General features: G+C 30.0%; 1 protein-coding gene across 1 annotated transcript; it reads right to left on the minus strand.

Moving 5' to 3' along the window:
- Nucleotides 1-7,522: 7,522 nt before the first annotated feature.
- Nucleotides 7,523-13,012, minus strand: LOC115876949 (keratin-associated protein 5-5-like). The gene is made up of 3 exons (XM_030892993.1): nt 12,875-13,012; nt 11,411-11,611; nt 7,523-8,225 (listed from the first exon to the last, which is right to left on the minus strand). The coding sequence occupies exons 2-3, from the start codon at nt 11,585-11,587 to the stop codon at nt 8,043-8,045; spliced, it is 360 nt and encodes a 119-aa protein (XP_030748853.1). The 5' UTR covers nt 11,588-11,611; nt 12,875-13,012; the 3' UTR covers nt 7,523-8,042.
- Nucleotides 13,013-14,726: the final 1,714 nt, after the last annotated feature.

Consider the following 14,726-nt stretch of genomic DNA (forward strand, 5'->3'; position numbering starts at 1 on the left):
CCCCCTTTTTAACCATTTTGTTTTTTCCTGTCAGTTTCGGATCGCTATTTCCATGAACATTTTCCAACGGCGTATTTTAAGCTTGCCAGTTTTCTTTACCATAAAGAAAAAAAGAGAAAAGAAATACGCTCTGAGATATCTGGAATGGTGCTTTTATTAACGGCATCGATATACCGTTCAAAGAGAATTCATTCATTCAGTTTCAAAAAGAACATGTTGACCTTTCAAGAAATTTTGTCGAAAATAATTAATTTTATCTGATTTATATGAATTTGACATCTTTTGGCTAAAATTAAAAAAGAGTGTTTAAATAAGGTTTCTTATCTGTTTTGTTTAATGCATAATAATATAATCGTTGATGTTTTTTTATACAGGGGTTTAGGTAATCTGCTGGCAGACTGTCCCCACCTGTTGGTCTAGCGGCGGGGGTTGTGTCGGGTTTGCTTGTACAGCCTTTCAATGATACACATAAAAATTTTCTAATATACAACTGAGAACCAAACATTCATGACCATCAAAAAAATATAGAATAAAATTTTATTTTGATTTTATAATCTGCTAAATAAAATATAAATGACCCTAAAAGAATAATTTAGGTTTTTCTTTTTTACACTGCCTGAATATACACAAAATATTTGAAACGTCTCAGTGTTAAATTAAAATTTCGATTATCAGTTTTGCTTCTTTCCATTATAACTTTTTGAGAGAAAGTTCCCTGTAATTCCAACCCCCTATTTACGAGTCTTGGCGATAAGGAAATAAGAATCTAATTTCCCTTTTGGTAACATTGATCAATGATTCCAAGATGGCCGCTGCCTCCGCCGCCCCCGCCAGCCGAATTAATTATTTATCCTTTATATTGCGCTTCCCCCTTTTTAAGCATTTTGTTTTTTCCTGTCAGTTTCGGATCGCTATTTCCATGAACATTTTCCAACGGCGTATTTTAAGCTTGCCAGTTTTCTCTAAAGAAAAAAAGAGAAGAGAAAGACGCTCTGAAATATCTGGAATGGTGCTTTTATTAACGGCATCGCCATACCGTTCAAAGAGAATTCATTAATTCAGTTTCAAAAGGAACATGCTGACCTTACAAGAAATTTTGTCGAAAATAATTAATTTTATCTGATTTATATGAATTTGAAGTCTTTTGGCTTAAATTAAAAATGGAGTCTTCAAAAAAGTATTCTTATCTGCTTTGTTTTGATTCTTTATTAGTTTAATGCGTATAGTATTAAACTAGGTAGTATAAAATTCGAACTATTAAATTGGTACATAAAGATTCTATCGATGGTGTACAGGGTGTCCTCGTCGGTGTTTTCTGGTTTAAGAGTAAAGATGTAAAGATGAGGTTTTCACATCACGGGCTACTTTTTAGTGAAATTAAAGATGCTACACATATTATAGATGTCCTAGCCCTCTTAGTTCCTGAAATACAGAACAAATATAATAATTTTGCAGTTTTCGAAGCTCCTCATATCTTGGTTGTGTTATACCTTCTCAAAAAGGTGAAAACTGAGTCCAGTAGATTTTTTCACGTAGAAATCAGTGGCATCACTTTTTGTTTTTTTCCTGTCAGTTTCTGATAGATATTTCCTTTTTTTTTGTTTATATTAAAAAAAGAGTCTTCTCAAGAAAGGATTTTTAACTGTTTTGTTTAATGCGTATAATATTAAAATGAGTACACTAAAATTCGAACTATTAAATTGGTACATGAAGATTCTTTCCATCATGTACCATTTTCGTGTGTTTTATGGGTTTTCTCGTTCAAGAGTAGATATATGAGGGGGAGTAACATTTTCCAACGGTGTATTTTAAGCTTGCCAGTTTTCTCTAAACAAAAAAGGAGAAGAGAAAGACGCCCTGAGATATCTGGAATGGTGCTTTTTTTAACGGCATCGCCATACCGCTCAAAGAGAATTCATTAATTCAGTTTCAAAAGGAACATGTTGTGAAATAACTGTTGTGCTAATGTTGTGTTCGAAAATAATAAATTTTATCTGATTTATATGAATTTGACGTCTTTTGACTTAAATTAAAAAAGACTGTTCAAATAAGGCTTCTTATCTGTTTTGTTAAATGCGTATAATCGTTGATTGAAGGAATAAGAAGATACGCAACCTTATGGGCGATTTCGTGACACACAACATGTCCGAGATGTAGCTTGCGTGTTACATATCCGAGATTTAGTTTAGCTCTGCGCCGCAGTCAGTCGACAGAGTGGGTGGTTGCGGGAGACAGAGTTTCCAGAACTACTAATTAATCCGTTGATTTACGGATTTTGGGTACAGTACTTTAATAATGGGGATTTTTTATCATTATACAATTTAAAATAATATTATATGATTAAACAAAAAACGGCGTCAGAGTTGGCTTTGAAATGAAGATCACTGTTATTTCATATGTAAAATATTAGCTATGGTAAATGTCAATAGTCACAATTTCCAAGCCAACTAAACGTCTAGAACTAGTTGTCTAGAATCGTATCTATTCAAATAACAACAAAAAGATCGAAGAAAAACAGATTTTATAAAAATGTTGCACTTCAAAAATGGCTTATTGAATGAACGTTAATAAATTCCTTTATTAAATATATTTTGAGGATATATAATATATAATAATAAATGAATTTAATATGTAATAATGTTGATCAGCGTAACTAAATATAGAATTATTTGATTTATAACTCTTCTACTTATGTTTATTCACTTAGTCCCGTATTCTCAGAAAAATAATAGTAGAATCTATTTTTTTTTGAGAACCGATATTTTTTTCACATTATTAACTACCCTATATCCACATTATCTACCCGTTCAACCGTTTCTTGACCCATTTAGCTACAGAGTGCCCTAGCAGCAGCGAACGTCGAAAAAAATTCCGACAAAAACTTTTGCATAAAAACGTAACGACACGGTCACTAAATAATAGTTCGGACAACAGAAAAGATTACGAAGGGGTGTGCGTTTCGGGAAAATGGCGTCCATTGCACACAGGAGGATATTTTTTATAGTGCCGGCTGCACGCCGGCCACCCTTTTATGTGGACCGGGTCCGGTGGCTACGGATCGCCATAAATTACGATGGCCAAGGAACGAGTGGACAACAACCCTTGGCGAGAGGGTAGATCTCGATACGCAACTACCGCTACGAGGGGTCCGAATTGCGAGGGTACTCTTTCGTCAGGTATCAGATTAGCATTATTGACCAGTCGCATATACTAAAATCGAATATATGTAGGCATTATACAGGATGGCCAACCAGTATACAGGGTGATTCACGGCTATGGCACGGTAGACGTTTCTGGAGAACCTGTGATAGGATTTTTTGAAAATTTGGATTTTTGCATAAAGGCACCTGCTCCATCTGCCAGGGGCGTAGATAGGTGTATGCTATGGGGGTGGTACTATGATTAAGTCGCAAAAAAATCGCCGTCGGAATTTTTTTGTCGAATTAAAACGACGGCGATTTTTTTGTCTTCAAAAAGATATAAAAACATAACACAAAAATTAAAATATAGATTTGTAAATAACATAAACAAAAATAAAACGTTTATTAGTTAATTTTCTATAAACTATAAAAAAAAACTCTAAACTATCAAAAAAAACTATAAAAACTATAAACTATAAATAAAACTACAAAACAAAATCAAGTTTTCTAGTACGCTGTTTGGAAAACCTATCAATAACAGCATCAACATTTATTTCAATATCTTTATGGATATTGATTAGAGTTAACCCCACTAATCTGTCCTGGTTAATAAGAACACTTTGTGTGCTTTTAATTAGGTCGAACATATTATAAACGATAAATCAACATAATTAAAAGCATACAAAGTGTTCTTATATATCGGATTTTAATTTAAAAAAATCCTTTCATAGTCAATGACTATTTCAATTCTCGTATCTCGTCAAGCGTCAGGGGGGTACTGTCCCCCAGTACCCCCCCTTATCTACGCCCTTGCCATCTGCCTAAATTATTTTTAAGATTACAGTGTTGCCGCTTCATACTAAAAGTGGTAACATATATTATTATAGTTTTACTAACAAAACTACTTCCATAACTCAAAATTTTTCCTTTATTCTAACCTATACCAATATCTAATAGTTTTCGAGATAAAAAATAAAACGTGTAAAATTGGCAAAAACAAGATCTTAAATCAGCATTGGTTAAATCATAAATTCGGCATATATTGAAAGCTGAAATTGGGTTTATAGGTTAAGGAAAGTCAACATATCCGATCCATATACGTATTATTTACAAATATACTCAGGGTTCCCTATTTAACCCCGTGTGCAATTTCTGTGCCGTAAGAAAAAGACAACATAATCCAGCTCCATATTAAAACTGCATAAGTCTATTTCACCCGGATATGGATTGAACTGCGATTGCGCCAAACTCCGATTGATTGTTGTTTTAGTTCTGTTTGGATTACATTTGTGCGCGTAAAAGAGTGATTTTGTTTAGTTTATTGTTTCCAACTATTTTTTGATATTTTTCCAACTCCCATGATAATGTGTTATAAATAATAAAAATATAAATAAAATTAAAGGTTAGGTGAAATGTCAACCACTTCCCTTTAAAAACATCGACCAATGAAAACTTCTTCAGGTGAGGCATGCTCAGTTAAATGAATATCCGGGTGAAATAGACTTATGCAGAATTCCATATTGTTCTTTCACTGTTTGGGCTTCACTTTTTGGAGATTAGGCTGAGTATATTTGTAAAAAGTAATACGTATATGATCCGATCTGCTTAACTCAACTGATTGGATATCAAACAGGGAGGTCAGAAAAAATAATTTATTTCCGTTTGTTATAAAATCGTTGAAATTATTGTTATTTTAAATTCAAGCCTATGTATATTATTTAAAAAATCGAAACCCAAATAAAATTGCTTTTCATCGATATATCAAGTTCCTGTACCAAAACCCTCCGGTTTCTTCAGTAAAGCCGTTTAAAAAATAATAATTCTATTAAAATCGTTTCGTTGAAAGAAAATCTTACGACCATGACAAATATTCAAACTTTATAAGTATTAATTAGACTTTGCGTGCTAAATTTCTAAAAGTGTCTCCATACTTTGAATAAGATACCTAAGGAAGGAGCATAATGCTATCCATGTATTCATGCATGGTGGGCGGAAAAAGCACTCCAGGGTGGGGATCTTTGACAGTTCTGTTTGACGATTCATTTGACACATTTGAATTTGATTTGAAATTTTGTGGATTTGTCAGTCTTTACATTGTTAATCTAAGATCTTTACTGAGCTTATTTTATGTTATTTATTATTTATTCTACTACTGATAGTTGTATAAAGGTAGTAAATCTAGATGGAAATTGTGGCAGAACTTAAATTAACAGTGTATCGCGATTTATCGAAAAAGACTCTAAAATAGTTGGTTGTGTAGCGTGCGGTAGATCTCGGCAAAAATTGAATGAAATAATGGAACAACTTTTCGCTAGTAAGTGACTATATAATATACATACGTGTAGTAAACCGATCATTTATGAAATTCACTTGAATTAACTAAATTACATATTTTTCTTGCATTTTAGCTTTTATTTATTACTTGTCAAAGATTAGATGTCAAAGAATTTAGATACGTTAATTTGACTTACCTGCTTCTATCGGATGTTTGTGTTAATAAATACTTATTATAACTTATCTATTTTTATTAGAATTATATATTTTTATAACAATTTTAATAACTACCAACATTTATTCACAACGTAAAATAAAACAACAAATTATTGAGTCTACCCCACGTCTACCCTACATCATAGTTTTACATTTTTTAAATAAAATTAGAACGACACTGATAAACCGGAATTTAAGTCAGCCATATTTGAGGCCCATCGCGGTGTACCTAAGATTTTTGATATGCTCCTTCCTTAGTCTTCTTATTCAAAGTCTCCATAAACGTCTAACGTACCATCGCCGTGAATCACTCTCTATAGGATCTGGCAACAGTGCGTCGGGCATCTCTAGTTCCTTTAATAAAAACTTTAAAATTTTGTTCAAACCTATAGTACAGTTAAGTACGTCTGCTGGATCTGTGGCTATGAAAGGAATGCGGACAAAAAACATTTAAATAAACAGCAATATATTTTATACGTCGACTTGACGAGTACGTCACCGCAAATCGCTCCGCCCACTCATTTTATTGGCTACTTGCAAATTTGTCGAATTTTTATTGATGGGACGCGTCGTCTAATTTTTTATGAAAAATATCGAGAGAATATCGTTTCCCCTCTCACGGATACCCCGTAGCTACAGAACGGACAGACGTACTGTATATATTAGCGTTATTAGGATGCATTTCAGCAAAATATTTTAACTTCTACAGGGTGGCTCAAAAAAGTGTGATATTATTGCATTTCTGGCTCCCTTTCTGGTCACTTTATATAATCCTAAGATAGTATTAAATACGTTTTGATAGTTTGAAGATATTAATAAAAAAATATTTTTCAGCTTTATAAAAAGAAATATTAAAAATACAAGAAATGTCCTGAAATCAAAACTATACTAGGTAATTACTATAGTTGGTATGTATTTACTTTGTTACAAATATCGTAATCTTATAAACCAAAAGGGTGTTCAAAGTTCTAGGCCTGACATTCTAAAATATAAAACACTTATTCTTCGGTTTTTTAAATGGAACACACTGTATATTATTTCTTTGTTAGATAGAGAATTAAAAAATACATTTTTTATATTTAAAATATTTTAAATTTTTGATCGGTTTCGCAAATATTCCTGGTTTTATTACATATGGCTCTTACAACGGTAAAATATACCATACAAAAATCATTAGGTTGCGTTGGTAAAAAATAACTGTTAAAAAACCCATATGTAATATAATAACAATAACACGAATATCCGCAAACTATTAATAATTTTGAAATATTTTAAATACAAAAGTGTATTTTAATTCCCCATTTAACAAAAGAATAATATACAGGGTGTTCCATTAAAAAAAACGAAGAAAAACTTATTTACATTTTAGAAAGTTTGGCATAGAATTTTGAGCACCCTGTATGGTCTAAGATTACGATATTTATAGCAAAGCACGTACAGACGAACTACAGTAAATACGTAGTATAGTTTTGATTTCAGGGCATTTCTTGTATTTTTAATAATTTCTTTAAAAAAGGTGGAAACTCGGGTGGAAACAAATATTTTTTTAGTTATTTATCTCTCTTCAAAACTATTAAAACATATTTAATACTATCTTAAGATTATGTAAAGTGATCAAAAAGGAAGTCAAAAATGTATTAGTATATAGGGTGTTCCATTTGGAATTATTATAATTTCAAACATGTAGTAAGTTCTTTTTAAAATAAAATATTTTTAATCCAGTTTTAAATTGGGAACGCATAGGTATACATACTTTAAGAATGTAATAAATGATAATATTAAAATTATATGAATAGATTTTTTAACAAGATAAGTATTAGAAAAAACATCTTAAATAGAAAAATAATTAAATTGGAAGAAAAAAAAAGGAATTATTTTGATTTAAACGCATATTTTTTAATTATGATATTTTTTTTATTTCGTTATAAATCATAATATAATAAAATGTCCACTAATAGTACTTAACATTATGCAAGCTTACACCTAATACAACCAGTAAATAAATAAGTAAAATCAGTTTTTAACATCCCAAAACTAGCATTCTATAACATTCAAACAAAATAATAATAATAAGTCATTTAAGTCAATGTCAAAAACTTCTTTCTTAGCTCTATTAGACAATTTTTGTTAACTAAAAATAAATAAATTAATAATAATTAGTAGATAGTACGTTAAAATTAAATTATAATAAATCAAAAACACTCAATTACTAACAACATAAACTTACTAACGATGTCAATAACAAATATTAGGTAAAAACAAATCTGTAAAAATAATATTAAAGAATAAACAAAATTGACGAAAAAGGTGCATCAAAAATAAAATATATTTATACCAATCAATCCAAAGACTTTTCGCAGTTTCTAAGCCGAATTTTGAGTTTTCACGATGCCACCCGAAAAACAAAACAATCTAGCGTCTGCAGCAGCCTCCGGATTTCTTGGAGTAGCGACAATCGTCTGAGTAATCGGAATCTGAGTATGAGCAAGTGGAACACGAGTCGTAACAATCTGAGTCGCTGGAGTAATCTGAGCTGCAGGAGGAGTAGTCGCAGCATCGACTCGTGCGTTTATAAGCTGGTTTTTTAATAGGAGCCTGTAAAAAATATATTTGAATTTGTAGAAATTAGACAACTCTAATATGTAAAATGTAGTTAAAATACAATATGATCGAAAAAAAACGGCGTCAGCGATGGCTATGAAATGAAAATCGCTATAATTTTATATGTAAGCCAACTAGACACCGTTTTTTTTAAAGAACCACCCTGTAGATTATTACATTTTAATTTTGTACGATTAAAATAACGGAAAAATTAAATGCCATTGTTTTATAAATCTCATCATTTTTCAATTAGTTATTTAAAATTTTGTGAAAATGCACTAATTTTGTAAAAATGCAACTATTCAAATGCTTCATTTCTTTTAGTGTATTTACTTTTTTAACGTGTACTGAAGATTTTTTATTTGCTAAGCATTGCCGTGTTGGCAAAAACAATTCCATACGATTGAAAAAAAATGGTGTCAAAGGCAGCTCCGTCACGTTGGAACTGGCTTTAAAATAAACTATTCGTTTTTTTGGGTTATGATCAACTACAACTACTTTTTTGTAGTACTAATAATTAGTGAGTAAAAGTAAACAATTGAGTGCAATGTAATGAAGAGAAAAAATATTGTTTTAACAAATGTCTAAAAATCTTCAAAATTGTCTGTAGTTTTATGTTAGTAGCAAAAAAATTCAATGAAAGTTTCTTGGAATTAATGAAGTTAATAGTCAGTTCTAATTACTAGTGCTACAAAAAAATTGGATTTACTGCAATCAATTGCATCGTTTGTAGTTTGTATACAACTAAAGACATTATGTCAAACTATGTTAATTTCCAAATTTTTTTTCCAAGAAACTTTCTTTGAGTTTTTTACTACTACATAAAACTATAAACGATTTTGAAGATTTTTAGTAAATGACGTCTAGAGATTGGCCTCGCCAAAATTATCGTCGATTGTCAGTCCCCAGCCGACTTTGGCGTTTTTTTTTCGGTCATACGGTACTAGCTTATGCAATATCTAAACATTAATTCTAAATAATTACTAACTTTAACCACCAGTAATTTATTTAATTTAAATTGAATACATTTTGCAAGTATTTAAGGCCAATATCGTCGTTGATAGCAAACATGAAAAAAATGTTTTATATCAACATTGCATGAATTTTAAAGGTGCATACCCTAAAAAATATTTCGTTGTACCTATACATGGTGTTCCAAAAAGTAACGATAAGGTTTTAAGTTTTTTTAATCCGCAGCCCCTTTTTTTCTGCTCAGAATTGGCTTCATCATAAAATTCTGCATATAGTACAGTACACTATTTTTATTGGAACACTATGCGATGTTGCCATGATATTTCTTATTTACTGAAATTTTCGTTAAAAACAGTATAACCGAAAAGTGGTTAGAAGCTGGATTTAATTTAACTTTTTTAATACTTAGCTGTATTTTTCTAAACATCAACAATATGTCTCCGATTTATCCTTACAAGAGAAAAAACTTTTTGGTTAATAACATTTTGAGAATCTTTTGAAAAATACCTTCTTTATAAAAAAAATTTGTTTGTTCTAAAATGGTTAATAATCCCGTTTATACTTTTTCAAATTTCCATAATGTTTTAGAAAAAAATAAAAAAAATTGGTTGAATTTTTCCTAAAAATTAAAACGCGTTTCTATGGTAATATATAGTCGTTTTCATTCTTTGATAAATGGTTATTATCATAGGTTATTATAGTAAACGCCACGAATGTTTGGGAGTGATTTATCGCTTGATGAAGTTAGAATCGACACGAGCGCTATCATTTTTACTTTAAAAACGTAAATTTTTACCGCAGACGTAGGTTTTTAAAGGCCCGGTCTAATCATCTACCTGCGCTCCTCCTACTTTTGTACATGCATGAGTAACATCCTTGTAAAATGTTAGCATGATTGACAAAGACGATATTATATCGCGTTTCTTTTATTGATTCGTTTTTGTGCGTCAGTCTATTGATGTGCTTGCAGTGCGACCAATGGGGCATTCCATTTTATATTTATAACCAAATATATGTTTTGACAAGACTTTGACAGTTAAAACAACAAATTACAACAGATTATATATTGATTATTATATGACTTGAAACACCACGTCACTGGAATTAAGTTTTATGTGACCTTGAACAGATTAGTTCACATGGTAGCGACCGATGAATCACTCCCAAACATTCGTGGCGTAAGGCTCTTTTTTTTTATTAAAGATTTATAGAAAGAGGAAATGAAATTAAAGTGTAGATCTAGTGGGGTCCTAAACCCCAAAAACTTGTCAATTCTCATCATTATAAATAAAAATTTAATTTATAAAGATTAAAATGATCTTAAATTAACATTATTAATAAAAGCTTAAAACTAAAACTAAAATAGCTAAAAAATAGCAAAAAAATTATATCTACGGGAGGGTTTGGATGTATCCGTAATACGTCGTCCGCCATTGACTTTATGCATTTTTATTGGTTTATTTCAAAAATGAAATCTCATACTTAAATACAATATGATCGAAATAAAACGGCGCGGCGCGGCGCGGCGTCAGCGATGGTTATGAAATAAAGATCGCCGTCATTTTATATGTAAATATTTATGGGGAATGTCATAGATGTTCATTTCCAAGCCAACTAGACGCCCTTTTTTTCGATCATACAGTACAAATGGATGCATATAAACTCACCTCAATTTAAAAAAACAATGTAGTAATACCAAAGACAATACAATCGAAAAAAAGGGCGTCAAAGAAAGCTAGAGAATCACAGCCGATGATAATTTTAGCGAGGTCAAGCTCTAGGCGTCATTACTTTGCCAGTACTCTTCTTTATTTTTTAATGGCGCTTACTGGCAGTTGGTCTTGTAAGATGGTTGTAATTTATTTTTATATTGATTAAAAATAATTATTATTAAATGGTGTAGTTTAAAATTCGAGAAAAATATTTTTTTTGGAAACAGATTTGTGTTTCTGGAAACGTTATATCCTTTTTTAATCTTTCTATAATTAGTGTTAATTTTTGACAAGTTTTATGCCAATTTTTAGTAAATGACGTCTAGCGATTGACCTCGCCAAAATTATCATCGATTGTCATTCCCCAGCCGTCTCTGACGCCGTTTTTATTCGATCATAGGGTTTTATAAAAATTATTTTAGCGAGGTTCAGTAATACTCCACGAAAAAATTGCTGTCAAGTTTCTATTGGAAAAATATTGATATACGATCCTACCTTTTTAACAGGCCTGGAACATCCTCCTGACGATTTTCTACATGACGATGACGGAGCCTTTTTGGAAGCGGACTTCTTTTTCGGCTTCGAAGACGACTTTTTGGTAGCGCTCCTCTTTGAAGGTTTGCAGGGTCCGCATGGTCCACATGGTCCACATGGTCCGCAACCGCCCGGCATTTCGTCAGATTATAGAGCAGTGATCTGCAAATATAATATTAAAAACTTTTATTATGTCATAATATGGTAAAAAAATGGAAAATAAACGGTTTATTTCGATAAAACCAAAAAATATAAAAAAGGTGTCAAATTGAAATTTTACACGAAAAAGTATATGGTGAATGTCATCAATCGTTATTTCTAGGTAGGTTGATGCTGTCTTGTTTTTTTGGATCATACGGTATTTGTTGAACTTAATTAAGAATTATTTATCTTGAAAAAATTTGACGGTACATTTTTTTAAACTATATCACAGCAAACTGCATTAGTGTAACTAGCAATTCATCCAGGGGGGGGGGGGCTAAGGCGCTTTTGTTTTTTAACAAATGAAAAATAATAATGTTAAGAAATAACCACATTTTTTGAATAAAAGGTTTACATGAATTTCCTATCAATAAATTTAATAGACTTAGTTATCAACTCATGTTCCCGTGGATTATTTAAATACCTAAAAAGTAACACACAATTTTTGAACAAAACAAAATAATATTAACTAAACAAAACTAGAAAAAGTAATTTTACTACATCACAAGCAAATGCCGTATGATCGAAAAAAACGGCGTCCAGTTGGCTTGGAAATGACGATCGATGACATTTCCCATATAAAATGACACCTATCTTTATTTCATAGCCATCGCTGACGCCGTTTTTATTCGATCATACGGTAAAATTGATGTTTGATAAAAAAAATACAATATTTCATACATAATCAAGAAGCCTTAGAACAATAGATAATAACACTAACTATCTAAGTAGAAGATTGAAATTTAAAATACAATTTTGTTTTAAGCGAAAATGTCAAAGATTGATATATGATATGTCATTATATATTCAGAGTGTCATTTTCTATTGAATAAAGTAAAAAAATACCGAGTGTACCACTTAAAAATCAAAAGTTTTAGCAATTTCCGGCGAAACAGGAAGTGGCCGAAAAGAATAATTAAATGCGTCAATCAATCCTAATTTATGTCATATACAAACATACCAAATCTCTTTTTTTATCTGAAAATATAAAAAAGTTATAGGGGTGAGCCACTTTTGAGACGCACCCGGTATAGTAAAAGTAATCAATCGTTATTTCTAAAATTAAATTGAAACTGATATTTGTGACAGGGATAAAAAAAGTAAAAAAAAACGCTAAATTTAGTAAGCATTATTTCAATCTATCAAATTTATTTATAAAAATAAAAGTATATATTTAAGAAGACCTTTTTGAAAGGCAACTTTATAATTTAAAAAAAAACTCACCCGTTTAAAAGTTGAAACTATATGGTAATGCACCGACAATAAGGTAAATATAAAACGAGATAGATGGTTGTACTTCAATTTATAAATTTTGTAGAATCTCTATAAAAAAATGTATAAGGTAGGGATAAAGAATGCAAATAGAAGCAAAAAGGATGTGGTACCAAAAGTCTAAAAAATACCACGATAAGGAACTATCCTCCAAATAAGTAACATTTAGAATATTTTTATTTTAAAATTATTATTACATTTTATTATTATTTGTTAGAATATTTTGAATCTCTCTTGAATTTTTACATATACCTAAAACAAGTTTTTTTATAAGTGCAACCAAACAAATTTTAAATTAAATAAATAATAAATAAAAATAAATAAGTAGGTAACGATTATAATAAATACAATTAGTTGTCACAAATATTATAAATGTATTTCAAATTTCAATTCGTATTATTTATATGTATTTCTAAGGTATTTCAAAAGATACTCTTTGTAGAAGTGTATCAAATTATAATTTTATACTTGTGGCTCCATCTATGAGGATGAATTGGCACCAAATAATACAGTTATGCAGGTGTCTTAAATTTCTATATGTGACAGTAGTATCCCCTATGAGTAGATGGCACTCGCATAAAAAATTTAAACAATCAAGTTTAGAGAACAAGAGTTGACTTCCTTTTAATAATAATTAATAATAATCATTTTACATAACAAAAATATAATAAACGTTAATAGTTTTACATTACAAATTATTGGTATTTCAAAAAGTTTAAATTAAATTAGGTATATTTTTATTTCAAGAAATTTCTATTTTAAAACTCATAGGTCCATCTATGAAGCACTTTTGACAACTGCCAAAACAATTTTACAGTGTGCTACGTCCGGAAATTCTGGTATAAATATAGTACGATGTGCTGCCCACAGAGGACGCGATGTTAGGAAATTCATGTGGCCAAGTTTGGATCGATTCGACTTTAATACACTTTTTAATAAATTATTATATTTAAACGTTAATTTAATAATTGGCCGATATTTTTTGTAATACATTAATACATACAATATACCATTTTTTGTTTTATTTAACTGATCAATAATAGTATTTCCCTTAAAAAAATAGATATACCTAGACACCGTTAGATGTCTTTATTATAATTTGTTAAGTTATATATTAATTGATAATTAGCTAAATTACATTAACAAAGGTATATACGCTTATATGTTTGGTAAACCATATGTTTAATTAATTAACACCAATAATTCAAATTAAACATTAAAATAGAGATATATTTTATTTTTTATTATATCTCTATAATAGGATTAAAGAGCTCTTTAATTATATACCTACTCTGCGATGTGACCTCTAGAGAACATTGGTAAAAAAATAGAATTTTTTTAATTCGCTTAATTAATTTCCTATATCTGTAAAACAGTGATCCTATATTATATTCTTTCCCTATATGAAGGTATAAGTTTTAAAGGGTTAAATTTACCTATTCATTGCAGAAAAATATAGTTACTGTAGTAAGCATTTTTATAACAACTATTTTTTAGGTATTTTGAATTATATTTTTTACATTACATTATTTTATTTATATTATTATATTTTAATATGAAAATTAAGGGTATTCTTCTATTTTATTTAAAGGTGTATTTATCAAACCTGTATTACTGGTTGCCTATACAAAAATATAGAATCCTTATAAAATCAATTTGTCTTCTAGACGAATAAATTGCTAATCTGATAAATTGTAATTTGATGTTATTATATTTGAAATAAAATGCTGTACGTATTATTATATTAATTAGGGCTTTATTTTTTAGAAACAAAACCAAATGAACAACGTAACTTATTAGTTTT

Source organism: Sitophilus oryzae, unplaced genomic scaffold, assembly GCF_002938485.1.
Source record: "Sitophilus oryzae breed Bouriz unplaced genomic scaffold, Soryzae_2.0 scaffold_1441_pilon_pilon, whole genome shotgun sequence".
In the NCBI taxonomy this organism is placed as follows: domain Eukaryota; kingdom Metazoa; phylum Arthropoda; class Insecta; order Coleoptera; family Curculionidae; genus Sitophilus; species Sitophilus oryzae.